The 27,067-nt window shown below is 45.9% G+C and overlaps 1 protein-coding gene across 1 annotated transcript in view; it reads left to right on the top strand.

Moving 5' to 3' along the window:
* The window catches only part of HS1BP3 (HCLS1 binding protein 3), a 97,897-nt gene that overhangs the window by 55,810 nt on the left and 15,020 nt on the right, over nt 1-27,067 (top strand). Inside the window, exon 5 of the mRNA XM_073674044.1 lies at nt 19,723-19,892. Within this exon, the coding sequence (XP_073530145.1) occupies nt 19,723-19,892 (170 nt within the window). The remainder of the gene's footprint in view (nt 1-19,722; nt 19,893-27,067) is intronic.

Genomic DNA, 27,067 nt, shown 5'->3' with positions numbered 1-27,067 from the left:
TTGGCCCTCTGTGTTTTGAGTTTGATATCCCTGGTCTAGAGGTATTAGATTTTTCTTCTGTTTTTTTTTTTTTTTTTTTTTTTTAAGTCTGACAGTGTGTGTTCTTTTTTACTGATGTAATATATTTTTCTTTGTTGCTACCTTTTATCTTTTGACTCAGCTGACTAATTCGGTATTGTTGAGGTTGGGTACGGCACTTCCCTGTGACCTGCTGACCTTAGTGAATCGCAGGAAATGTTGAATCACAAGGCGTTCTTTTTGTGAGTGGCAAAGGATCAGCCCTCGAGTGAGCTGTGTATTTTCAGGCCTGGGCCTATCAATCAAATGAAATATTTCAAAAAGTGTGAAGTCCTCAGAACAATACTGAAAAGTGTGTATGGTGAAACATATCTGTCACTCACCCGCTAAAATGAGCAATAAAAGGTTGACTCTGCCGTGACCTCTGCTTCCTGTCTATATCGGCCCGATGGCAGCTCGGTATTATTGGCGCCTGACTCCTGTCTGCTCCCTTCTTCACTGTATCCTGTGTTTTCCATTTTGTCATTGTTCTGTCCATCTAAAAATAAGTGGCTGAAAGTTAAAGGATGGCTGAAATTGTCGTCCACCATTGTTTATGCCAGTGTCCTCTCAGTCTTCATTACTGGAAACTTTTGGAACAATCGGATGCTTTTTTTTTGCCCATTTATATAGTGTCCACTTTTTTTTTTTTTTTCCTTTTCCTTTTTCTTTTTAGTAGTATTTCAAATAAAAAGCATTGAACTATTGGGGACCACAAACTTTTCCTATTTCGGTCATAGTCTTGTCAGGATCCAGCGTCCATCTTTAACGACCGTAGGGTGAAACAGCGAGTGACATTAAGATCTTGGATGCTTCTACTAACCTTGTCATCACTTTTTGCCATTCTGTGTACCTGCTTTTCTCAGCCTGTCAAAGACTCGGCTTATTTGCCTGTTTATAGGGGTCTGTTTACACTTTCTGACCTGGGGCACTAAATAACCACCGATCAGTTGCTTGTTTGCCAATCAGTGGTCACTTAATTGCCTGTTTTCACAGTCTAACCCGTCTTCAGATGGTCACTCCACGATCTGTAAAAGATCGTCCCGTGCTCACAGGATGCCATTGTTCTCAGCAGCGCAAGTCCTGTTTATACAAGATGAAGCGCTGCCGAGAACAGTGATCACAAAAGAATATTTCGCCTGACAAATGAGGGTTTTGCTCATTTGTCAGATGATCGGCAGCCCATTTAGACTGCTCCATCATCTGGAAACAATAGTTCACAATAATTGTAAATGGCCCTTAACACTGTATAGTCTATAATGGAACAAGAGCAGAATGTTTCGCTGTGCTCCCTCTCAGACTATATGGTTTAAGAAAGTGAAATATCAGAGATGGATTTAGTTCATGTATTTAACACATGGCCGAGTCTACTGCTTGTTAGAACAGTATTACCATAATAGGGGACAACTCACCGATCACTGGGGGGGGCCTGACCGCTAAAATTTTCTAACCTGAAGTGCTCATGCTCGACTTCCGCTCCATTCATTGTTTATAGGACTGGCGAAAAAAGCCAAATGCATACAGTACTCAGCAGTGTCCAGCAATCTGATAGCAATGAATGGCTCGGTGGAGGAGCATACACAACTCTGCTCCATCCAATACAGGGCTCTGAAAAGATCTTAGGATTCAGAGCCCTGTTCTTGGAATCACTGGAGATTCCAGCAGTTGGACCCACAGTGATCAGTAAGTTCTCACTGATTTTAGTGGATAAAAGAAAACTGTAATCTAGTAACACCCATTTAACAGCTTTCCCCTTTTTCTTAATGGAACTGTCACACAGTGCCTTGGGACCTAGGGCGCTGACCAAGTCCCTAGAACTAGGAGCACCCTAGTCTATCCCTGTCCTTCGGATTACTCCTGAAGTTGAAGATGCCGGGTTCTCGTGCTTTGCTGTCCTCCTAAATCAACCATTATCTGTCCCCTCCCCCACCCAGGGAGATGGGAAGCCGTAGTGTATAGGATAACACTAACCAGACAAACAAGAGAAAACGGACAGGGATAAATGAAAATAACAATCATACAAAATACACACACCAAACAGAGTGGAACACAGGGGAGCTAAGGAAGGAGAAACCAAATAAGAGAGGATGAGGATGTGCACACAAAACTCCAAGCAACAGCCTCCTGAATAAATCACCAAACGCCAACTCCAACCATGAGCTACACCTCCAAACCAGGCAGTAAGAACTAACACTGGCAATTCCGAAGTGCCAGAGGCGAGCATATATAATAGTGGGGAGTGGTCAACACTGAACAGCTGAGACAGTCCAGGTAGGAAAGCTCCAGGAGATTCAGCTGAACAGATTAACCCTTGCACTGCCAGCAAGGAAAAGCCTGCACTGTTTAGTATGATGGTGAAGTACTTCTAACCAGTGCAGGAGTTTGTGAAACCAGACACAACGCGATCGTCTCGACCTGCTCTGTCGCGGTATCCCCTTGACAGGAACGTTGTGGATTAGGCTGTTCGATGTTCCACTGTTTAAACCTACACAATAAAAATTAAAATTACTTTCGGGTCCAAACTGAACATTTGACTTCACTGTACATGGTCCAGGCACAGTCAGATTTTTATTTTTCACTTGAGGGTTGCTGAACTTTGGCAAAACTTTGTTTGTTTTTCACCACGGAGTTAATTTGAAAATAATTATTTGGTTGTTTTATTCCAAAATTGAGCAGTTATGTTAAACATGTTTTGTCCAGTATTCATAAGACCCCTCTCTTTTTTTTTTTTTTTTTTTTTTCTTGGCATCACCCATGAAATAGAGGCCGTTGCCTTTTTGGTAGGAGTATAAGTGATGTATATTATTATCTTGTTTAAAGTGAATTTCTTCCCTCAAATACTATTTTGCTCTTTTTAATATTAATAATTAAAAAAGTGTTTAACAGATCGTTACAGAAGTCGGAATTGTAGTTTTTTTGATGCAATACTACAAGTTCCAAACATACTTAGATTTAAAGGGAACCAGCCGTGTTGTACATGCAATCTAATCTGTGGACAGCATGGTACAGGACAGGAGAAGCTGAGCAGAATGATATATTGACTTGTTGGAAAAGATACAACATAGCTTGAATTTTATTCATTGTGATTACTTGTGTGTGTGTGTGTGTGTGTGTGTGTGTGTGTGTGTGTGCGTGCGTAGGAGTCCAGTGCATGGTCCTATTGTGTATACAGAGATAGGGGTCAATTACCCATCATACAGGTAAGACTGTCAATCACTGAGAAGGACAGCCCACTGGACTGATCCACAGAAACACCACAGATTTCATTGAATAAAATACAAGAGTTATGCTGAATCTTTTCCAACATCAATCTGATCCATTCCTCTTGCTATATAAAATTTTGCCTGCAGATCAGATACTATTTTCAACATGACAGGTTCCCTTTTAAATATTTAAAATCTGACTGTTCGCTGCCACCACCAGAGGGAGCATAGGGGCTCCCTGCATGCTGTCTACACATTGAACTCTCTAATAAAACAGTAGGGATTTGGCGCTCTGTATCAGACTGCCACAGAATTTTAGACTAAGAACAGCCTAGATATTCTCTGTAATGGGATATTCCAGAACCAATATTGATTTAAAAAAAAAAAAAAAAGTTTCCATTTTCTACGTTCTACACCTGTAATTATAATGCTCCTCCCGCGCGCTCTTCTGCTTACAAGAAGCACTTCTGGCCGGGACCGGTTCCGGAAACTCAAGATACAATTTCCAGCACATGCTTTGAGGAATCCTGGTGAGGCATATGCACATCAATGAGTGAGCATGTTGTCAGGCGCGTGTACAGGGAAAGTGCAGCTTCTTCTGTGGGGCATCCGCCTCTTATGTGCATGACACCCCGTACATTGCCATGGCTGTAAGAATAGGACGATTAGAGTATTTGAAAAGTAGTAAAATATCGAAGACTGAGAAAACAACGGAACATTGTGGGAGTAAATAAAAGTTAGAAAAGTTTTTGATTTTACAGGTTAAAGTCATTGTTTCATATAAAGATGGTCATGAAAACCCCCTTGAAGATTCTGATCTGTAACAAGATAGGTGTAACTCAGGAAGTCGTCCCCCTAAAGCATCTTTCCAGCTGTTCCCTCACAATGGGACCATCACTAGAGGATGTGAGTAATATTACATAATATAAACGTCACCCAAGAAAGCTGAGTCACAACTTTAATTCTAAGAAGACATGCCATTTTCAAGTTTTACTTTTTTAACATGTCTTAATACATACAGGCATATTCCAGGCAAAACTAATGAAAGACATGGCGTTAGTAGCCTATCGAGTAGGGATGAGCGGACCCGTGGAAGTTTGGGTTCGTCTGGTCCGACTGAACTTTAGTCCAATGTTCGATTCAAGTCCCAGAACGCTACCCAAACTTTAACCAGAAACCCATAAAAGTCAACCGGGACCCGAACTTTGGTGTTGTAAAGTGGTCGTAGTAAGTATGTCCCACTCCCTCTCTCGCTCTCTCTCTCTCTCCATCGCCTGGAAGACCAAACACTAAGACAGACTTCCAGAAGTCGGGGTTCGGAGTTCAGCACCGGACACCTGCTTTAAAGCTCGAGTTCGTTGATCTCTACACTATCAAGCTCTTTGTCAAATGTCCATGACCTGAACAAATAAAACAATTGTATTTTACTGGAATCTCTCCCATAAATATGGCTGTTGTGCAATCTCTTGTTTGGCCGTTATCCTACAAGACTCCTCCATAAATATGTAGATTCTGCTCAGCTTCAGGGGTAAGCGGCTCGTCTCTTCTTTTCTGTAAGGGAAACCCTACCTTATAAAAACATCCAACCTATCTTACCAAATGGAAGATATTTGGGAACCATCCTCAGTCCATTTGAAATTTTTTATGTAAGAACTTTTCTCCAAAAGACCTAAAAAATCGCTAAAAAATGCTTGAAATACTCGTATGATTCGTTTCTATTGTAAAACCACTCTGCTGTTCAGATTATCCATGTTTTTGGTGTTTTTCTTCCACTTCAGGTTTTGAAAAATATCTGGTGGGAGAAAGGAAAGTGCATATCTTTTTTATTTTATTTTTCCTGGTGGAAGTTGTCAAATCATAAGACTGCAAAAAAGTACATAAAAAAACTTCAAAAATGATTTGAAAAACTCTTGGGAAACTTAAAACTCCTCCAAAAACAACCCCAAAGAAGGAGCGTTTAAAAAAAAAAAAAAAAAAATCTCAGTGTGCACATACTCTTTGGCTGTGTGCACATAGTTTTTCGATTAGAAACGGAGCAGTAACATAGCGGAAAGTCTCCAAATCTCAAAACTCCTCAAAAGTTTGAGTTACTGCTCTGAAAACTCGTCAAGAAGACTCCATGTGCACATACTCCTAGGCCGACCTTTGAATTTCTTGACTAGATTTGCAGGTTATACAGTAGGATTAGTGTTGAGCGAACATGCTCGACACTGCTCGGTACTCACCCGCGCATCACGCTACTCGGGATGTTCGGCGAGCACCGAGCATTTCCAGGTTACTTGGGCGGGAGCTCTGGTCTCCGCCCTGCATGTTTGGCGCTCTTTACAGAGCCAATGAACATGCAGGGATTGCCAGCCAGTCACTGTAATGCCGCAGCCATGTTGGTTGTGGGCATTACATTGATTGGCTGGCCCACAGCGTCACCTCGAGTATTTAAAACCGGGCACCGCCATCTTAGACACAGACGGCTGGGATCAGACAGTGTAGGGACAGCGCTGCTGATTTAGGGAGAGATATATACTGCAAAATGGTTAGTGTAGGGTCTGTAAAGGCTGCCAGATCAAACAAACAGTCCTTCTCTGGACTAATATCCATCCCAGATATCAGGCAGGCTGGTAGGCAGGCTGTATAGGAGACGCAGTGGTTATACCAGCAAACGCTGCATTACAGTCCTGTGTGCTCCTGTTGCTGAAATTGCTGGACTTAGCTCCAGGTCTTGGGGGCCAGGAAAAATCCTTTTTTTTTTCATCTAAATCCCCTTTTTTTTTTTTTCCTCCTTCACACTGTACAAATACTCGTCTTATTAACCTTTTGTGTTTCCCCCCTCCCCCCCAAAGAAAAAGTGTGTCTGTGACAGTTCAGACACAAATATATCTGTTGAAAAGAGTCTGGTATAGGCCAGAGAAACAGAACTGTGGTTTTGCAGTTCCACGGTTCAAACCTCTGTATTATCCACTTTTGGGCCATTTGTATCTTAAAAAAAAAACAGTTTGAGTGTGTCGCTCACTGTTCAGCCGCAAATATATATATTTAAAAAAGTCTGGTATACACCAGTAAATTAAAACTGTGGTTTTGCTGTTCCACGGTAAAAAATCTCTATTATCCTGCTTTTGACATTTTTTGCCGTAAAGAAAAAACGTAATAGTTTCTCCCTGATTGTTCAGATTGTTTAAAAGAGTCTGGTGTAGGCCAGAGAAATAGAACTGTGGTTTTCCTCTTCCACGGTTCTAATGTACTTTTTATTACCCTTTTTCCATTGATGGTGCGAGTGTAAGCTATTTTACTTCCTTTACAATGGGCAAGGCGCGTGGCAAGGGACGTGGAACTGGACGTTCTGGTGATGGTGCGTGCAGAGGACGGGGCCGTGGCCAAGGTGAAAATGTGCCACAACCAACAGCCACATCTTCTCGCTCCCACTTCTTGACTGAATTACTAGGGAAGCACAGAACAACACCAGTATTGCGAACTGATCAGTGTGAACAGGTTATTAATTGGATAGCAGATAATACTTCCAGTTACCTGGGCACCACCACCTCCGGTCTGTCTTCCACGCGGTCAAATCTTAGTAGCCGTGAGTCTCGACCGCATACTCCTCCTCACCCTGATGCTCCTTCCTCCCACCATGCCGAGTGTCGTCAGACAGCAACTGATCCCACACTTGGACACTCTGAAGAGCTGTTCACTGGTCCATTTCCAAATTTGTGCCCCTCGCCTGCTCCGCTTGAAGTGGTGGAAGAGGAGATCCCATGTAGCGATGGCCAAATATTTGAACAGCCACGGCCACAGGAAGTCGACGCTGGCAACTTGTCACAAGAGGTGGACGATGACGAGACACAATTGCCAGGAAGTGAGGAGGAGGATCGTGGTGCGCAAGTGGAAGAGGAGGAGGTGGTGGATGATCTAGTAACTGACCCAACGTGGCAGGAGGACATGCAGAGCGAGGCCAGCAGCACACAGGGTGAGGGAGACAGAGTACCCCAACAGGCAGGAAGAAGCAGTGTGGTGGCCGCACACAGAAGGCAGGCAACAGTTCCCCGTAACACCAACACGAGGGACGTTGCCAGTACAAGCGGTAGGTCTTCCAGAGTCTGGAATTTTTTTAAAGACTCTGCTGATAACCCCAAAAAGGCCATTTGTACCACCTGCCATGCCAGCATCAGCAGGGGTGACAAAACTACCAGCCTGACCACCACCAGCATGATCCGGCACATGGCAGCAAAGCACCCGACTTTGTGGGGCGAACCCCAGGGTCCACGACCAGTGTCAGCGGGTGTCACCACTGCTTCTTCCGCTGTTGTGCATGCAATAGAACCCCCTGTTGTGTGTGCAAGGCAATCCCCTGTCCATACTGCATGCAAAGATGCCCCCTCCTCTCAGTCTTCACTTGTTATAGCAGTTTCTCAAGAAACAGCATCAACGTCCACGTCCCACTGCAGCGTTCAATTGTCCATATCCCAGACGTTTGAACGAAAGTGGAAATTCGCTGCCAACGCCCCACAGGCCACAGTCCTAAATTCGCACATTTCACGACTGCTTGCGTTGGAAATGCTGCCTTTTAGGCTGGTGGAGGCGCAATCCTTCCGCAACCTTATGGCGGTGGCCGTCCCTCGGTACTCGGTCCCCAGCCGACACTATTTTGCCCGTTGTGCCATCCCCGCACTACACAAGCATGTGTCCCAAAACATCTGCCGTGCCCTCAACAACGCAGTTACTTGGAGAGTCCACCTGACAACGGACACGTGGACAAGTGCTTGTGGCCAGGGACGGTACATCTCCCTGACGGCACACTGGGTAATCCTAGTGGAAGCCGGGACCCAGTCAGACCTTGGGACGGAACACATCCTCCCCACACCGAGAATTGCAGGCCCTATGTCAGTCAGAGTTGCCCCCACAGTGTACAGCTCCTTCGCATCATCCTCCTCCTCCTCATGTTCAGCCTCCATCTCGGATATCACCACATCAGTTACAAGCTGGAAGCACTGCAGTACTGCCTCCACCAAGCGGCAACAGGCTGTGCTGAAACTCATAAGCTTAGGTGAGAAACCTCACACTGCTTGTGAGTTGTGGACAGCTGTGAAAGAGCAGGCAGATCTGTGGCTGACACCGCTGAATCTATATCCAGGCATGGTCGTGTGTGACAATGGCCGTAACCTGGTGGCTTCTCTGAGGCGAGGCGAGATCACACACGTACCATGCCTGGCTCATGTGCTTAACCTCGTGGTTCAGCGGTTTCTTAAATCATACCCCGAGTTGCCAGATCTGCTCGTCAAAGTACGCCGCCTGTCAGCTCATTTTCGCAAGTCGGCTACAGCTTCCGCCGCCCTTGCTGTGTTGCAGCAGCGTTTGCAGCTTCCGTCACACCGACTGGTGTGTGTGATGTCCCCACACGTTGGAACTCTACCCTCCACATGTTTCAAAGGATTTGTGAGCAGAAGAGAGCAGTTGTGGAGTACCAGCTGCAACAAGGCCGTCGATATTCAGGTCAGACTCCACACATAAGACCTCAGGAGTGGACCTGGATGTCTGACATATGTGCCATCCTGACAAACTTTGAGGAGGCCACCAAGATGGTGAGTGGTGATGACGCCATCATTAGCGTCAGCATTCCACTTGTCTGTCTTTTGCAACGCTTTCTGCAGAGAATTAAAGAGGAGGCGTTGCAGCCAGAGTATGATGAGATGGATCAAGAAGCCGTATCGGTCGATTACACACAGCCCAGCCTCATCTCATCCCAATGTGCATTGGGGGACAATGAGGGAGAGGAGGAGGAGGAAGAACAGGAGCTGGTATCATGCGCTGTAGACGGTAGTACCTGTACAACTGTCATACCGTCGGTTCAGCGTGGGTGGCCTGAGGACAGGGGGGAGGAGGAGGAGAGCATGGTCAGTCGTCATCTTGGTGAGGACACGGAAGTCTTGCCCGTTACCATTCTGGCAATCATGGCTGACTTTGTTATGCTGCCTTAACCGTGACCCTCGCGTTGTCAAAATGTTGGGTGACAGTCATTACTGGTTGGTGACACTTTTAGACCCCCGCTAGAAGGAGAACTTTCACTCTTATTCCTGAGGTGGAGAGGTCTTCAAAAATGGGGCAGTACCAGAAGGCCCTTGCTGCAGAACTGTTAAAAAAAATTCCCATCTGAACACGCTAGCAGCCACCAAGGCGTACATATGAGAGAGACGCAACTCCAATCCAGCAGAGGCAGGGAAACACTGTCAACGTTCTGGGACAGTTTTCTCAGACCCTCCCTTCGGACAGACCCTGATGCGCGGGGTACTCACAAGGAGTGGAAAGTTTCAAAAGATGGTGAGGGAGTACCTTGCTGACCGTACCAGCGTCTTCCGTGATTCCTCTGTGCCTTTTAATTATTGGGTATCCAAGCTGGACACTTGGAATGAACTCGCTCTGTACGCCTTGGAGGTCCTGGCCTGCCCTGCTGCTAGCGTGTTATCGGAGCGTGTTTTTAGTGGCGCTGTGGGAATTATAACTGATAAGCGCACTCGCCTGTCAACTGACAATGCTGACAAGCTGACCGTTATCAAAATGAACAAGGGCTGGATTGGGCCAGACTTCTCTTCACCACCAAATGAAAGCAGAGTAACACAAATTCAAATCCACTGTGTTATTTTGAGAGGTGTATTCACATGCACCGCTTCACACCCACACATGGGTATACTCTTCCTCATTTCGGCTGTTTTATGTTCTTCTCCTTATCCTCAGCCTCCACCACCACTATACCACCAGGGAGACCGTGGTCCGTCTTGTCATTATTGAAAGTTCCTCCGTCCTTATTTTTGTCAGCTTTTGCTTGGAAGGCATAAGCAAAGACTGTGGGAGACCCACTCCCCAATAATGGGAATAATATTTTTAAGATGCTGTACTGTATGGCTCTTGTAAGGGGCATTAAAACTGTCTTGTTAAGCTACTGCGACCTCCACGTCTCTTCCGAGGGGCATTAAAACCGTCTTGTTAAGCTACTGCGACCTCCACGTCTCTTCCGAGGGGCATTAAAACCGTCTTGTTAAGCTACTGTGACCTCCACGTCTCTTCCGAGGAGCATTAAAAACGGCTTGTTAAGCTACTGTGACCTCCACCACTTTTCCAAGGGGCATTAAAAGCGTCTTGTTAAGCTACTGTGACCTCCACCACTTTTCCAAGGGGCATTAAAACCGTCTTGTTAAGCTACTGCGACCTCCACCACTTTTCCGAGGGGCATTAAAACCGTCTTGTTAAGCTACTGGGACCTCCACTTCTCTTCCGAGGGGCATTAAAACCGTCTTGTGAAGCTACTGCGACCTCCACCACTTTTCCATGGGGCATTAAAACCGTCTTGTTAAACCACTGTGAAGTCCACAGCTCTTCCAAGGGGCATTGAAATGTTGTTTTTATTAACTCTAACCTCCACGACTCTTCGAACGGGCATTGCATTTCCTCCTAATTTTTGGCAGCTTTTGCTTGGAAAGCATAAGCAAAGACTATGGGAGACCCACTCCCCAATAATGGGAATAATATTTTTAAGATGCTGTACTGTATGGCTCTTGTAAGGGGCATTAAAACCGTCTTCTTAAACCACTCTGAACTCTAAAAACAACATTTCAATGCCCCTTGGAAGAGCTGTAATTACCTCTAACCTCCACGACTCTTCCAACGGGCATTGCATTTCCTCCTAATTTTAGTCAGCTTTTGCTTTTCAATGCAAAGGCGAAAAACTAAGGGAAACCCACACCCCAATAATAGGTAGAAGGTTTTTAGTACGCTGTAAACCACGTCTGTTTCAAGGGGCTTTGCAGTTCCTCATAATTTTTGGAAAGCCTTCCATTCACTGCTTAGGCCAACAGTGCACAGGAGACCCAGTTGCTATAAATGGAAAAAACGGTTTAGTTAAGGCTCTCTGACCTCCATGTCACTTCCAAGGGGCATTGGAGTGCCTCGAAATTTTTGGTAGGCATTGCACTCACTGCATGCCCTATAACTGTGTAGCTGAACCGCTCCTTTTGGTACAGAAACATATCCTACAAGACATATGTGGTTGACTGGCCTGATATTGATGTGAATGGTCCCTGTTCCTCCTGCTCTTTCTCCTTTGCCACCACCTCATCCATCATTCATCACCTGAAGCTTTGTTTTAACGGGAGTCATAGAACTGGGATAGTAGCAGGAAAACATCCAGCAATCCTCGGAGGAGGTAGGATATGCACCAAAACGCTGACCACCTCAGGCCTAGCCGCTACTACATACATGCGCTTGCATTCCAAGAAAACAAAGCAGATGCTAACTTCTATCATCATCATGCTCCTCACCTTGGCACTCTCAACTCCCCTGATGGAGAAGCCAGGGCCCACCGGAGGAGTCTGGTTCTCTGGTGGGCTCGTCCAATGCTGCCCTAAAGCAGGCCAGGCTAAGAAAAGTGTGGGGGAAGGTGACAGGAGAAATAGGGGCGGCTGGGGACCGTTTATGGACACCCGGCCGCCCCCAGGTGGCTGGGGACCGTGTGTGGACACCCGGCCGTGGGGCGGCTGGGGACCGAGTATGGACACCCGGCCACCCCACGGCGGCTGGGGACCGAGCGTGAACACCCGGCTGCCGGGCAGCTGGGGACCGAGTATGGACACCTGGCCGCCCCCCGGCGGCTGGGGACCGAGCGTGGACACCCGGCTGCCGGGCAGCTGGGGACTGAGTATAGATACCTCGCTGCCGAAGCAGCCATGAGGTAGTGGCCAGCTTCGGCCTCCTCCAAACTAAAAGGCCCCATTTCAAGTGCAAGCTAGCAGTATAGTATTGCAGCCTGCGGGTGGGTGGTTGGCTGCATATTTGCACTTGCATTGCAAGGAATGGGGGAGGTACAATTGAACACTGCCCTGGGACAAGGACTTGCACGGGGATAGTTGCAAGTCTGCATCTTCTGATGCGGCAAGGATCACTTCTGATGGGCACACTTTTAGGCAGTGACCTGCGTGTCCGAGATGCTTTCAGGGGTCTTCCCCATGCTGTTCCCATGTCTTTTCAGCACTGTATGCATGTGTGACACAGCACATGGCCAGATAAGGTTGTAAAATGTTAAAATGACATTTCCCAGTGAATGCATTTGTCACGGTTGAAAGCAATACAAAAGTGCAAAAAACGCATAAAAAATGCTACTTGTGAACATAGCCCAAGGTGTGGAGGAGTATTTTTTTTTTTTTTATTTATTTTTTTTTTTGGTCATTTATTTTACCTTATACACAAGTCTTTACCCTGGAAAGGAACTTCCTTAACATATTTCACAGGAAAGCAGTTTCAGTTTCGTTTTTTCCGTTTCGTTTTTGAACGTTTTATTGTGAGCCCGTAAAAGTGGCTTAATACCTCTGACCACGTTGTTGACAGCAGTGACCTGGGGGTCAGAAATGCTTCCTGGGGCGATCCCCATGCTGTCCCCATGTCATTTGAGCACTGTCCCTATCGTTTTGGGCACTTGTTAGGCTTTTAAAAGACTGCCGGGGGTGCCGCCGCAAAAATGCTCGGGTCTCCCATAGACTAACATTGGGCTCGTTGCTCGGGTCGAGCACCTGAGTATCACGGCGAGCTCGGCCCGAGCTTCGAGCACCCGAGCATTTTAGTGCTCGCTCAACACTAAGTAGGATCTGATTTAGATTTATACCCATTGTCATTGATTGGGGCTAATCCACAGATTTTACATTTGGGATCCGTGGGAAATTAATAGCTACTTTATTTCTACAACTGATTTTTTTCCCTATGTGGAAACCAAAAGGAGAATATTTCCAATGCTTGTAAAATTGCCTGCGTAATCCCCCATTCACGTGAATGGGGTGCAAACTGAGGCATCGGGGACCTCAAAGTAGATCACCAGATGACCATTCTCTCCCTATTTTGTCTTTTTTGCCAGTTTTAATGTTTCTAATTTTGGACGCCCGAAAACATTTATGGAAGAAATCTAACACTTTTATAAATAGCAAACATTTCCATTTCACAATCCATGGGATGTTTATAAGTCACTGCCAAGTTCTCGGGCGGATTTTACATTTCGATGAAAAGTTTCACTCCACACTTAACTGTCTTAAAGTCTTTGTAAAACTAGGTGTCGAAATATCGGAAATGTACCGATAAATAACTATGTTAAAAAAAAAAAAAAAAAAATGGCACCAGAACCTCTCGAAGATTTGGTTACACTACCTCTAACAGTTTTCATATGTTTTGCGGTGTTGTTGGAATGGTTTGGATGGATACAATATCCAAAAGATTTTATTTGCACTGTGCTCGTCCCCTATTGTTTTTTCATGTCGCACGTTTTCTGGCGACGCACATAGGTTAGAAATTTACAAAGATGGCTACACTGTGGAAATAGAGCAAGATCCAGCGAATGATTATGGACTGTAGGAATATGGATTGTCTGTGTTTTCTGTGCTTTATTGCCCACATAGATGGATCTATGCAGATCAATAAACTACTTTTCTCTCTCTCCGTCTCCCTCTCCGTCTCCCTCTCCTCTCCCTCCTCTCCCTCTCCTCTCCCTCTCGCTCACTCAACAATCCCTTTAATACTTTGTTTAGAAAACCTATTTTGAAGTAGGCTATTACAAAATTTAGAGTTGAAAGAGCTGTCGTATCACAGACAACCCCTTTACTAAGGGAGCTGTTGTAACAGTCATCTGACCCAATATCCCCATTTACAACATGCATATGACCGAATTCCAGCTGACGCCACCCTTGTAATAGAGGGGGGTCTCTCATTCAATACCATCCCATCTTAGCCTCAGTGGAGAGCAATTGCAAAAAGTAGCTTTCACTTTGGACCTGGCATGTATAAATTTTACAATGGGATCTAAGGGGGAATGTTTCTCCTTGAAGATTGACATACCTGGCTTGCCAGTGTAAGGCATGCAATGCTTTTTTGGGGAAATTAAATTTGCATGTTGTTCTCTTCAGAAATAAAGCGGACTAGAACTTTAGAACTTTTGGTGCCACCTTCTGGAAGTAGCAATCCTAAAAGTCAAGACCGACCCCTTAACAAGCCTTGTCACTTGACTTTTGATAAAAGGCCAACTAGATACTCTTATCTGCAGATACGTGTTTTGGGGTGTTTGCCCCTCTTCAAGTGCAAAGCAAGAGATGTGATGTGACTGTATAAGAGGTTTTTATATTAAAAAAAAAAAAAAAGCACTAAGTTACCTATCCTTTACCTGCTGATACAGTGGCTCTGATTCGGTAGCCCAACAGTTTTTGTTTACAAGCATCAATACATGACCACTGCAGTTAATCATTGGCCTCCTCAAGCTTGTGCTGCATTTCTGGCTTTTTTCTTCCATCGTAGGAGCTCTTCAGGCTGCTGTACATGGTGATCACAACCAGGGGTGGATTAAGAGTTCCAAGGGCCCCGGGCAGTTTAGAAGGCGCAGGCCCCCCCCCCTCCACATACACACACACACACACACACACACACACACACACACACACACACACACACACACACACACACACACACACACACACACCTGATGTATCACATGACATGTGTCACATGATCCCCTGTGATTAGATCATGTGAGAGTTCACGTGAAACTAGTTAAACAAGATATTAATATATTAATTATTATTAATATATTCTAATATTTTTTTTACATTAATTGTATGACTTAATATTGAGCACAATTAAGTATGCTGACATCCCCTATATACAGTATGAAATCCTACACACAATATGAGCTGCCACAATCCTCCTATACACAGCAGGAGGCCACACATAGCCATCTATACATAGCAGGACTCCGTATGTGGCCATCTATACAAAGCAGGAGGCCGCACGTGGCCATCTATACACAGCGGGAGGCCGCACGTGGCCATCTATACCCAGCGGGTGGCCGCACGTGGCCATCTATACCCAGCGGGTGGCCGCACGTGGCCATCTATACCCAGCGGGAGGCCGCACGGCGCCATCTATACCCAGCGGGAGGCCGCCCGGCGTCCCCCAGATACAGTGGGAGGCCGCACAGCCCTCCCCCGGAGACAATGGGATGCCGCACGCAGTCGCGCGCACACACAAACATATACAGACATATACATACACGCATAAACACATTTGAAACACAAAAATACATATAAACAGATATCACATAATGATATCTGCCTGCACTCACACACTCACTCACACACTATCACACACTCACCATCCCCCGTCTCTGCTCCAGTCGTCCAGCTCCTCTCCGGTGCAGCAGTGCAGGGCACACACTGCATGCGGTCATGTTAGCAGACACGGCCGTGCACAGGGCCGTGTCTCCTAGCTGTGACGCGGCCGGGCCACACACAGGGAAGTTAACAGGTGCAGTGCTGGCCCTGCCGAAGAAGAAGCAGTGGCCATGTGCAGCTGTGAGAGGAGCGGTCCGGGGCCCCCCACCTCTGCCTGCCGGTATGTGCCGGATTTGCGCCCACATATTATAATGAGGGCAATCTGGCCATGGGCCCCCTGGAGCCCCGGGCCCCTGGCGGTAGCCCAGATTGAATTATAGATTCACTTTTAGCTTTGATTTTCTCCTGGAACATTTAAATAACGGAAATAAAAAAAATATATATTATTACCGGGCTGTGTAGTCTGGACCGCCCCCTCTCACAGATGTTAGTTACAGTAGGTAGGAAGGGGCGGTCCAGACTCCAGTGCCAGACTGCTTCGCAGCAATTCATTTCTCTTTCAGCTATTTGGAACATTTTAAAAACTCATGAAAGGATGTGTAACGCAAGGTGTGGGAAAGACTAAGGGGGAGAAAGCCCAAACACTAGGGAAAGGGGAGTAGAGACCCCTAGGCAGATCTAATATCACCTTGCCTACCCTACCATCCCAATATAGGTTCCACACCTATCGCCAAGCAGGACCCTAAACTCTGGATGACCCTATAGCTTGGCCCTAGATAGGGAGGGGGAGGGGTGAGCACTGGTCAGGCCCCACTACAATTGAAAGACCACAAGGAAAACAAACAAAGGGTATTAACTTAGCTTGAGCAGGCACCAGAGGAGTAATGCCAACAGTCCTCCAAAGGCACCAGAGAAGACTCTAGCCGACTGATAGTGCTCCAAGCCTGTACATAGTAGTATCACCAGTGATTGCCTGGAGCAAACTGAGGGTTTTTAACTCCCATGCAAGGGTGTGTCAGTCAGCAGCAGGAGGGATGTCACTGCTGGGTCTTAAAGGAAGAAGGATTAAGGTGGTGTCTGCAATGCCAAGCGCAGTGACCTTCTACAGCCAGTTCTAGAGCGACTGTCTATTACACCTAACACACCCATGACATTATGTCTCGATTGTGTTTATTTTTAGATTTTCCAACTGTTTATAAAAAGTTATTCTTAATTTAACGGTGTAGGTTTACCTTATCATTTACGTCACCTTAGATTTAGTGGCAACGCTCAACATCCATTGCAAACAAAAGATACATTTTTTTTTTTACAATGGTTGTGCTAGAGAAGCCTCTACCTTTTTTAAATTGCAGACAATCCAATCTGCCCCATGTGTGTGCGCCTGACTTGGAGGCGGTGAGGGCAGGCACACGTCTAAACAGACTGCTCTCTCGGAATGTGTTATGATTCCAGTCTCGCCATCTGACAGCGCTTCTCCCAGTTGCTGAGATATGGAAACACTTCATTAGGACATTTCGTTCCTTACCAGGAAAAGCTCTTAACTAAATTTACTACTGAGTTCTAGCACTTGAAAGCGTTTAACCAGGCCATTTATAGGAACAAGGACTGTTCTTCTGTCTACTGTTCTACTCGTGGAGTAATTCGCAATTGGCCTCCCATGGTGGATCGATGACATAAAAGCAGCCTATTTGTTTGTGTACAAAATGTTCTAAAAATGGGTCTGAAAATCTTTTGGTGTCTAAAATTCTGCAAATGGGTTCCCTTTAAGGAAGCTTGTGGAAATACACAGTCGGAGATTAAAAAGATATTGACTAGTTACCATTATTAGGACATTTCATGTAGGGAATCCTGGGGCCTCATCTCCTGAACCCTCTAAAACCACATGCACATTGACGGTACCAGAGTGTAGGGTGCATATCTAAAAAGTATTTGATATTTTCAGGGTCAAATAGCATAGCTAACAATGATAATAAAGCTGCCAGCATACATTTTTTAATTATTTCATATGGAAAATCCAAGCTGAACCTTAAAGTAAGATGCATAGCATGAACATAGTGGCTTATCAATGAGTAGTGGGGATATTGAAGTAGTCCTCTCTACCCCTCCCATCTGTGAAGAAAAAAAGGACGACATTTTTTTAGCAAAAACTATTTTTCAGCTAGCATTTATCTAAGCTTTGGAATTCGTAGAGATCCCAGAATTAAAGTTGGGATGACACATGAGAACCTGATCCTGCCCTCACCCAGGCGAAAGGAAGGCCGGTCCTGTCGAAATAATTTGGTTTGGCCATTTAAAGTCTATGGGTGCCTTAAACACCACACCGATCACACTTTTTATGACATATCTGACAGTGCACACTCTTTTACCAACAAGAAACTAATGGATATCTATGCTTTAACCAGTCAAAATTATGGTAAAATCAACTCCAAAACAGCTAAAGAATTCATACTTGCCCTCTTAATTTACCGACTGTCCATTTCTAACACTCCCCAGGTCCCTTGCTGGGGTCTACTTCTTGCTTGAGTGATATAGTCCCGGTCACGGACATATGACTGCTAAAGCTAATGACTGTCCCCAGCGGTCACAAGTCTGTGTCTGTTGCTACATGAATTCGAGACTTTGAAACGGAAGACGGCTGAACTGTAATGGCGAGGGAACGATAGGCAGCTGAGTATTGACAAATATATTTAATAAAAGAATGTGTTTTTTACTTTGTCTTAAAGCTTATGACTACAATGCAATATTGCTTCCTCTAACCGCTTTTCTTGAAATCTTCTTAATTAGCAGGAGGCTAGCATTACCCTTAAAGTTAGTACAAACTAAATTAAAATTAGATTATAGTTTGGACAACTCTGTATTATAATAATGTGTATATTAATCTGGTCTAAGGCCACAGTATGAGAGCTTACATAATTCCTCTCTTCTAAAATCTGTGCTCCCTGTGCGTACTAAATAGACTTGAAAGTCCATGCTGATTCATTTCATAATATATCTTTAGAAGGATTTAACCTTGCTTCAGTATTTTTATGTGAAAAGCTGTTGAATTGTTGTCTGGTCTCATAAAAAGAAAGCCTGCGAGTCTTGCCTTCCTTTTCACTCAGAGAAAGCTTGTGAGTCCTGATTGACCCACCCTCTCAGGGAAAGTCTGTTAGTCCTTCTCCCCCTCCCATTCGAAAAGAAAGCCTGAGAGTCCTGCTTTTCCCTCCCTCCTCTCGGTTATAGAGCGAGCCTGAGAGTCCTGCTTTTCCCTCCCTCCTCTCGGTTATAGAGTGAGCCTGAGAGTCCTGCTTTTCCCTCCCTCCTCTCGGTTATAGAGCGAGCCTGAGAGTCCTGCTTTTCCCTCCCTCCTCTCGGTTATAGAGCGAGCCTGAGAGTCCTGCTTTTCCCTCCCTCCTCTCAGTTATAGAGCGAGCCTGAGAGTCCTGCTTTTCCCTCCCTCCTCTCGGTTATAGAGCGAGCCTGAGAGTCCTGCTTTTCCCTCCCATTCAGTGTGTTCTTCTCCATCCCACTTATTGAGAAAGTTTGAGGGTCCTGTTCCCCCTCCCACTTATATAGAAAGTCTGAGGGTCTGGCTTCACCCTATCACTTATAGAGAAAACTTGTGATTTCTTCTCCCTTCTACCACTTATAGAAAGATCCGAGAGTCCTGCTTTTCCTTCCCACTTAGAGAATGCTTGTGAACCCTCCCTCCTCCGAATTATAGAGCGAGCTTGAGTCCTGCTTCCCAAACCAACTCTTAAAGAAAGCCTAAGAGTCCTGTTTCTCCCTTCTCCTCATAGAAAAAGCTTGAGTCCTTCTCCCTCCCACTTATAAAAAGAGCCTGAGGGTCCTGATTCCCCTACCACTCATAGAGAAATTTTGAGTCCTTCTTCCTCCTCCCACTTATAGGGAAAGCCTGAGAGTCCTGATTCCACCCACTCTCCACCCCTAGAGAGAGCCCGAGAGTCCTGATTCCACCCACCCCTAGAGAAAGCCTGAGAGTCCTGATTCCACCCACCCTCCACCCCTAGAGAAAGCCTGAGAGTCCTGTTTCTCCCTTTCCCTCATGGAGATAGCTTGTGAGTCCTTCTCCCTCCCACTTATAGAAAGAACCTGAGGGTCTTGATTCCCAGCTTGTGAGTCCTTCTTGTAGAGAAAGCCTGGTAGTCCTGATTCCCCAACCAGACAATTTTGTTAATTGAATTTGAACAGCAATTTACATGCAAATGAATAGAAAATTATACTTTATATGTTGGGATGTATAATGTCAATTTTATTATATACTATCTACTTATGTAGTGCTGAGTATTGTGTTCTGAGATGAATAAAGACATTTCACATCAACATTTTCTGTCATGTGTCAGGGAAAAACGAATGAAGAAGAAATTCATTGCTAAGAAAACTGAAGATCCCAAATTACCGCCCAAGGCTACATTAGCTATTTTTGATGATGGAGTCGATCCAGATGAAGATTTGTTTAAAGCAAGTGCAAATAATTCGGCCAAAAGCAAAAAAACCTATAAGGTGTCAGATGGTGAGTAAAGTAGAAACCTTCAGCAAAATATCTACATAAACATTTTACGCATCTGTATATCTGGTAAGTTTCATGCTGCATTGTCGTGTTGGCTGATCTCATTGCTTCTTTCAAGACCTGTTTCTCTGACTTATCAGCTTGTGGAGCTTTAGGTTCAGAGCTCGGGGGCTTTTTCTATGAAGATTTTTCTTTATTTCTAAAGTTTCCTACCCTTTTTTTCCAAATTGAACCCGATTTTTCTAGTCTTTGAAACGTGAACCAAAGAAATTGGAGATTTAGGTAACATTTCCTTCTGAAATTAACAAATTCACCAACTTTTATAAAGTTGAACACATTGTTATTGGGGGGGTACAAGTTGTGATTGCAAAAAGGTATAGCCTATCAAGCAACGTAAGGAGAGTTGAAACCTGATACATAATGGATTATGATATTTTCTTCTTTTACTTCAAGACATTTTTCTCTGATGTCTCTGCTTGTGGAGCTTTTAAGTGCAGAGCTCTGGGCTTTTTCCTGCAAAAACTCCTTTCTTCCCATTCTTTCCTTCCCTCACCCTTTCCTCACCCTTCCTTCCATTCCTCACCCTTCCTTCCATTCCTCACCCTTCCTTCCATTCCTCACCCTTCCTTCCATTCCTCACCCTTCCTTCCATTCCTCACCCTTCCTTCCATTCCTCACCCTTCCTTCCATTCCTCACCCTTCCTTCTGTTACGGGTCCGGGAGGTGGAACCACTGTGCTACGGTGCAAGGACAGACCCAGAGGGGCGTAACTATCAACTCGGACCGACCCTGGTCGTACGGCGGCTAACGACTCCATGACCAGGGAGGGACCAAGCCGAGGGACCAGGTGCTACTCTGGGGACGACCTTGTAAGGGAGCAGGTGACTCCCACTGTACAGATGGCAGGGACTGACCGGAATAGCAGGTAGACACAGCAGGCAGGCTGGCGAGCAGAAGCCTCCAGGTAGGCTATCAGGTAGACACGGCAAGTGACGGCAGGAGTCTCTAGGTGGGCTGGCAGGTGGTCACAGCAAGTGACGGCAGGAGTCTCTAGGTGGGCTGGCAGGTGGTCACTGCAAGTGACGGCAGGAGCCTCCGGGTAGGCACGGCAGGTAACAGGCAGGCAACAGGCAAGTGCTCCCAGGTGAGCAGGCTGGCAGGCACGGCAGGTAACAGGCAGGTAACAGGCTGGCGGGCAAGACTGGTAGTCAGGCTAGCAGCAGGACCTGAGGGCTGAAGCAGAGGTCAGAAACACGGTGCAACAACTTTTGCTCGGGCACCTCCATTTTGGAGGAGGTGCCTTATATATGGGAGGACCCTCTGCTATTGGCCGGGGACTCCTTAGGACGGCGCGCGAAGCCCCTTTTAAGAGGGAGGGAGCGCGCGCCCTAAGCACAGTGCCCGGGGAGCTGTGCGCGCCGGCAGCAGGAAGAGGGGCGCTGGTGAACGCAGAGCGGGGAGCGAGGAGGTGAGTGGGACAGCGTCTCTGCCTGGCAGGGGGCAGAGACACCGATGCTACACCTTCCATTCCTCACCCTTCCTTCCATTCCTCACCCTTCCTTCCCAAATTCATCCTGGTCTTTTAAGTCCTTAGGGCTGAAACCATAGAAATTAGATGGTCAATATTTTTTTCTGAAATTATGGTATTTTATTTTGGAGACCTTGTATTCTCATTTCAGTCTTATTGAAGGCCCTCTCAGAATTGTCAACAGTCAGGGCTGGCTCCAGGTTTTCGTGGGCCCTGGACAAAAGTCTTAGGGGGCCCCTTTAACACATACCATGATTCATGATGCACAGATACAGCAGAGAAATATAGGTATACAACACAGGTCCCAGCCTGCCCCCTTATCGTTCACATATGCAAACATGCACGCAGACATGCGCGCGCACACATACAATATGCTGACATGTGCGCGCACACATACAATATGCAGACATATGCGCCCGCGCACACATACAATATGCGGACATATGCGCCCGCGCACACATACAATATGCAGACATGCTCGCGCACACATACAATATGCAGACATGCGCGCGCACACATACAATATGCAGACATGCGCGCGCGCACACATACAATATGCAGACATGCGCGCGCACACATACAATATGCAGACATGCGCGCGCGCGCACACATACAATATGCAGACATGCGCGCGCGCACACATACAATATGCAGACATGCGCGCGCGCACACATACAATATGCAGACATGCGCGCGCGCACACATACAATATGCAGACATGCGCGCGCGCACACATACAATATGCAGACATGCGCGCGCGCACACATACAATATGCAGACATGCGCGCGCGCACACATACAATATGCAGACATGCGCGCGCGCACACATACAATATGCAGACATGCGCGCGCGCACACATACAATATGCAGTCATGCGCGCGCGCACACATACAATATGCAGTCATGCGCGCGCACACATACAATATGCAGTCATGCGTGCGCACACATACAATATGCAGTCATGCGCGCGCACACATACAATATGCAGTCATGCGCGCGCACACATACAATATGCAGTCATGCGCGCGCACACATACAATATGCAGTCATGCGCGCGCACACATACAATATGCAGTCATGCGCGCGCACACATACAATATGCAGTCATGCGCGCGCACACATACAATATGCAGTCATGCGCGCGCACACATACAATATGCAGTCATGCGCGCGCACACATACAATATGCAGTCATGCGCGCGCACACATACAATATGCAGACATGCGCGCGCACACATACAATATGCAGACATGCGCGCGCACACATACAATATGCAGTCATGCGCGCGCGCACATACAATATGCAGACATGCGCGCGCGCACATACGATATGCAGACATGCGCGCGCGCACATACGATATGCAGACATGCGCGCGCGCACATACGATATGCAGACATGCGCGCGCGCACATACGATATGCAGACATGCGCGCGCGCACATACGATATGCAGACATGCGCGCGCGCACATACGATATGCAGACATGCGCGCGCGCACATACGATATGCAGACATGCGCGCGCGCGCACATACGATATGCAGACATATGCGCGCGCGCGCACATACGATATGCAGACATATGCGCGCGCGCGCACATACGATATGCAGACATATGCGCGCGCGCACATACGATATGCAGACATATGCGCGCGCGCACATACGATATGCAGACATATGCGCGCGCGCACATACGATATGCAGACATATGCGCGGGCGCACATACGATATGCAGACATGCGCGCGCACATACGATATGCAGACATATGCGCGGGCGCACACACATACGATACGCAGACATGCGCGTACGCAGATACGTACATATTCATATTTGAAGACAAATTCACAAAAATAGATAAATATACACAGTCATACACACAAACATGGCCGCGTGCAGTGCTGTGTCTGCTAGTAAACTAGCTAGCGCCGAAGAAACAGGTGGCCCTGAACGGCTGCTGGGGGAGCTTCCCAGGCCCCCTGGTGTCCTGGCCGTGAGTGGGGCCCCCCCATTTGTCCAGGGCCCCGTCACTTGCCCGGGTGCTGCCACTGGCCCTGTCAACAGTTTTGTGAAAATACTCAAAGTACCTGGACCCTCTTGGATTCTTGGCCCACAGACCACTACCAATGTAAACTTTTGACTTGTCCCGTTCTTTTTCCTTTCTCTGATCTCCTTAACAAACTAGAAGATCGGTAAAAGTAAAGGCATCCAAACCACTAGGGAACGTATTCTTATTTTTCTGCCCTTATAATGGGTAGAATTCTTCTAATAATGCACTTTCATTTTTCTTACCTCTGACCTTTCCATGTGCGGTGGAAAACTGAGAAATCATTTCCTATCTGCGTTTACAACTTCCTACCCTCCTCCAGACGATGGGTGGGGGTTAGCCGTTTCGTAACTCATGGTTCAGTAGAGTAGAACATGTAATCCCGCATGTCATAACACAGATGATATACCGAGCCTGTCAATGGGTTTGCCGTCTGCCAGTATGGGCGTACCATGCAGATGGGAAAACACCAGGAGAATTATATCTCCTCTGCACATTGGTATTTTTTATATAAATAATTTAGGGTTGGGTGTGTTTCCTCGTAGGTTGTTCTCTGTATGATCTCTCAATTTTCTTTACGGTCAACCAAAGCGAAATCAAAACAGAAATAATTTACCGGAAAGTCTGTTTAATAACAGTGAATACTGCGTAATACCATTGAGTATAGTGCCACACTGAAAACATGTTAACTAATCGACAAGTAACGTTGACCTCTCTACTGGATGAGAGTCTGATTAGTTGATTAATATGTATTTCGAGAGACATCAAGGTGGACATTACATGCATTCATCTCCTACTGTTCCTTTAACGCTAAATGTCTACATTCTCTGACCAGTCACCTCCACAGCTACGTGTGCTCCTTGCATTGAGAACCGGTGCAGGAGCTGCCAACTAGAAGCTGGATCAGAATGGTGCAAGCTGCAAATTTTCTGCACTTGCACGTTTTCTAACATCGATCCACACATGGTGATGCACCCATGTACAGCACACTGAACATAACATATTGATTTCTAGGTGAAGAAGTTAGCTTCTTCCTGTATTGAAGGGCAACCATCAGGAATTTTGGAACCCTATACAGCCAAGGCATCTAGGCTCCTGCCACCCTCCTCCGCCATAACTGTGGATGGTGGCAACAGAAAGTAATGGAAGGAGGCAGAACCAGATATGCAAAATTTATTTCAGATCCCCCAATTATCTCAAATTTTTTAATACCTGATTCTGTTGCAAATATCCCACAAAGCTCATCACTTCTTGGGCTGCTCATCCACAGCTCATCTAATCTCTACCCATTTGCTGACGAAGCCTTGTGCCACTGTGCGCCACCCCTAATCTAATGCCAGCTGGGCCCTTTTTACATTTTATTTCTTCTGGCCCCTGATTGTAGCCCTGGATATTGCTAAGGCATAAGGCAGCTATACCCTCATTTTCACTGTAGAAGTCGCTACGGACTAACAATTCGGATGCATGACCTTCCATGAAATACAGGAGTCAGAGAGGGAGCTGCTGTTTGTTTAAAGAAGTTGTCCATTACTTTGACAACCCCTTCTCATACCCCTCGCTTGGCCCCCATAAAATAAAAAAGCTTATACTCTCCTCTCGTGCTGGCGCCGTTACCCACGTTGTCTGCACTCGCTCTGCCTGGTGCTCCCGTGCGGTTATAACACATGAGCCTGGCGGCCAATCATCACTGGCGTAACTGTTCCCTCCTCCTGTCGAATTGAAAATGAAGAGGAAGTCAGAGATCAGCCGCAGCCTGGACTTCCTCTTCATGTTCGATTTGTCCGAAGGTGGAGACAGTGACTCCAGCGTTGATTGGGCACCTGGGTCACATGTCCCAACAACAGCACGGGATCCCCAGGACCGCAAGTGCTGACACCGCTGGAATGGCACCGGCACGGGAGGTGAGCATATTTATCAGCCTCAAACACTTAGATCAAGAATTTATACTGCCAGGTTCTAGTTTTCTAACTTTTAACAGACATTCCCCTAATGAAGACAATTGGGCGAAACCCAAGTCCACCATGAGATCCAAGCGCGTTTTTTACCCTTTTTTTTCTATCTGTTCTCGGTGAGTATAATATAAGTGTGTCTTAAAGCTAAGTCAATGCGGTATTTCACACTATTTCAGGATTTTTCCGGCATTTGCTATATTATTAGCTCTAAGAAGCAATACCCCACTGGATTTGGGAACGCTAGATACCAACTTAATTTATAAAAAGCCGGTGTCTGATTCTGAACAACGCATGTTTCCCAGCAAGTCAGAGCATTTAAGAAAAGTCCTAAACTTGAGCAGTGTTTATATGTATATACAGCAAGTGAAATAAGAATTTAACTCGTAACCAATTTTCTACGTAAATATATTTCTAAAGGTGCTATTCACATGAAATTCTCACCAGATGTCGGTAACAACCCATCCAATCCACACAGGCAAAGAAATTAAACCATGGATGACCATAAATTAAGTTATTGTAAAAATGACAGTGGGAAAAGGTATTTAACACATAAAGAAAGACGTGCAAAAAGTCATGGAAAGCCATGACACCAGCTGAAATGTATCAGTAATTATAAAGCAACCCTGCCACTTAGTGAAAAAAAATATCATCGGGTTCATCTGATGATCTCATTACCAAGGTGATGCACAAAAATATCTTATAATTTGTAAAACCAGTGAGCTGTCTCACGACCTTCACAGCCTTATTGTTGTAAAACATATTGCTGGCATTAGTTAAAGAAGCATTTTTAAGCTACTGAAGGTTCCAGTGAGCACTGTTGGGGCCATGATCCGGAAGTGGAAAGAACATCATTTGACCATAAACCAGCCACGGCCAGGTGCTCCCTCCAAGATTTCAGACAGATCAGTTGTCCAAGAGCCAAAGACCACATGTGGAGAGCTACAGAAAGACCTGGAATCAGCAGGTACAATTGTTTCAAAGAAAACTAGAAGTAATCCACTCAGCCTCCATGGCCTGTATGCACGCTGACCACGCAAGGCTCCATTGCTGAACAAAAAGCATGTTCAAGTGCGTTTACAGTTTGATCAACAACATTTAGACAAGCCTGTGAAATACTGGGAGAATATAGTCTGGTCAGATGAGACCAAAATTGAACTCTTTGGATGCCATAATACACATCATGTTTGGGGGCCAAAAGGCACTGCACATCACCCCAATAACACCATACTAACGGTGAAGTTTGGAGGTGGGAACATCATGGTGTGGAGCTTTTTTTCATCAAACGGCAACGACAAACTTCATGTAATTACAGGGAGGATGAATGGACAAATGTACCGAGACATTCTTGATAAAAAAAAAAATCTGCTGCCATCAACCAGGATGATGAAGATGCACAAGGGTGGACATTTCAGCAAGAGAATGATCCCAAACACACAGTCAAGGAAACTCTCAATTGGTTTCAGAACAGGAAAACAAAGCTGCTACAATGGCCCAGCTTATCACCGGACCTGAATTCAATAGAAAATGTATAGAAGGAACTAAAGCTCAGAGTTCATACAAGGAGCCCACGGGAGCTTCAAGATGTGAGGAGTGTTTGGATGGAAGAATGGGACAAAATCACAGCTGAGCAATACATGCGACTAGTTTCTCCATGTC

Source organism: Phyllobates terribilis, unplaced genomic scaffold (assembly GCF_046119375.1).
Source record: "Phyllobates terribilis strain yellow unplaced genomic scaffold, ASM4611937v1 Scaffold_3__8_contigs__length_932513732, whole genome shotgun sequence".
Taxonomy (NCBI): domain Eukaryota; kingdom Metazoa; phylum Chordata; class Amphibia; order Anura; family Dendrobatidae; genus Phyllobates; species Phyllobates terribilis.
Note: the sequence above shows the minus strand (reverse complement) of the source record. Positions and strands in the feature narration are given on the sequence as shown.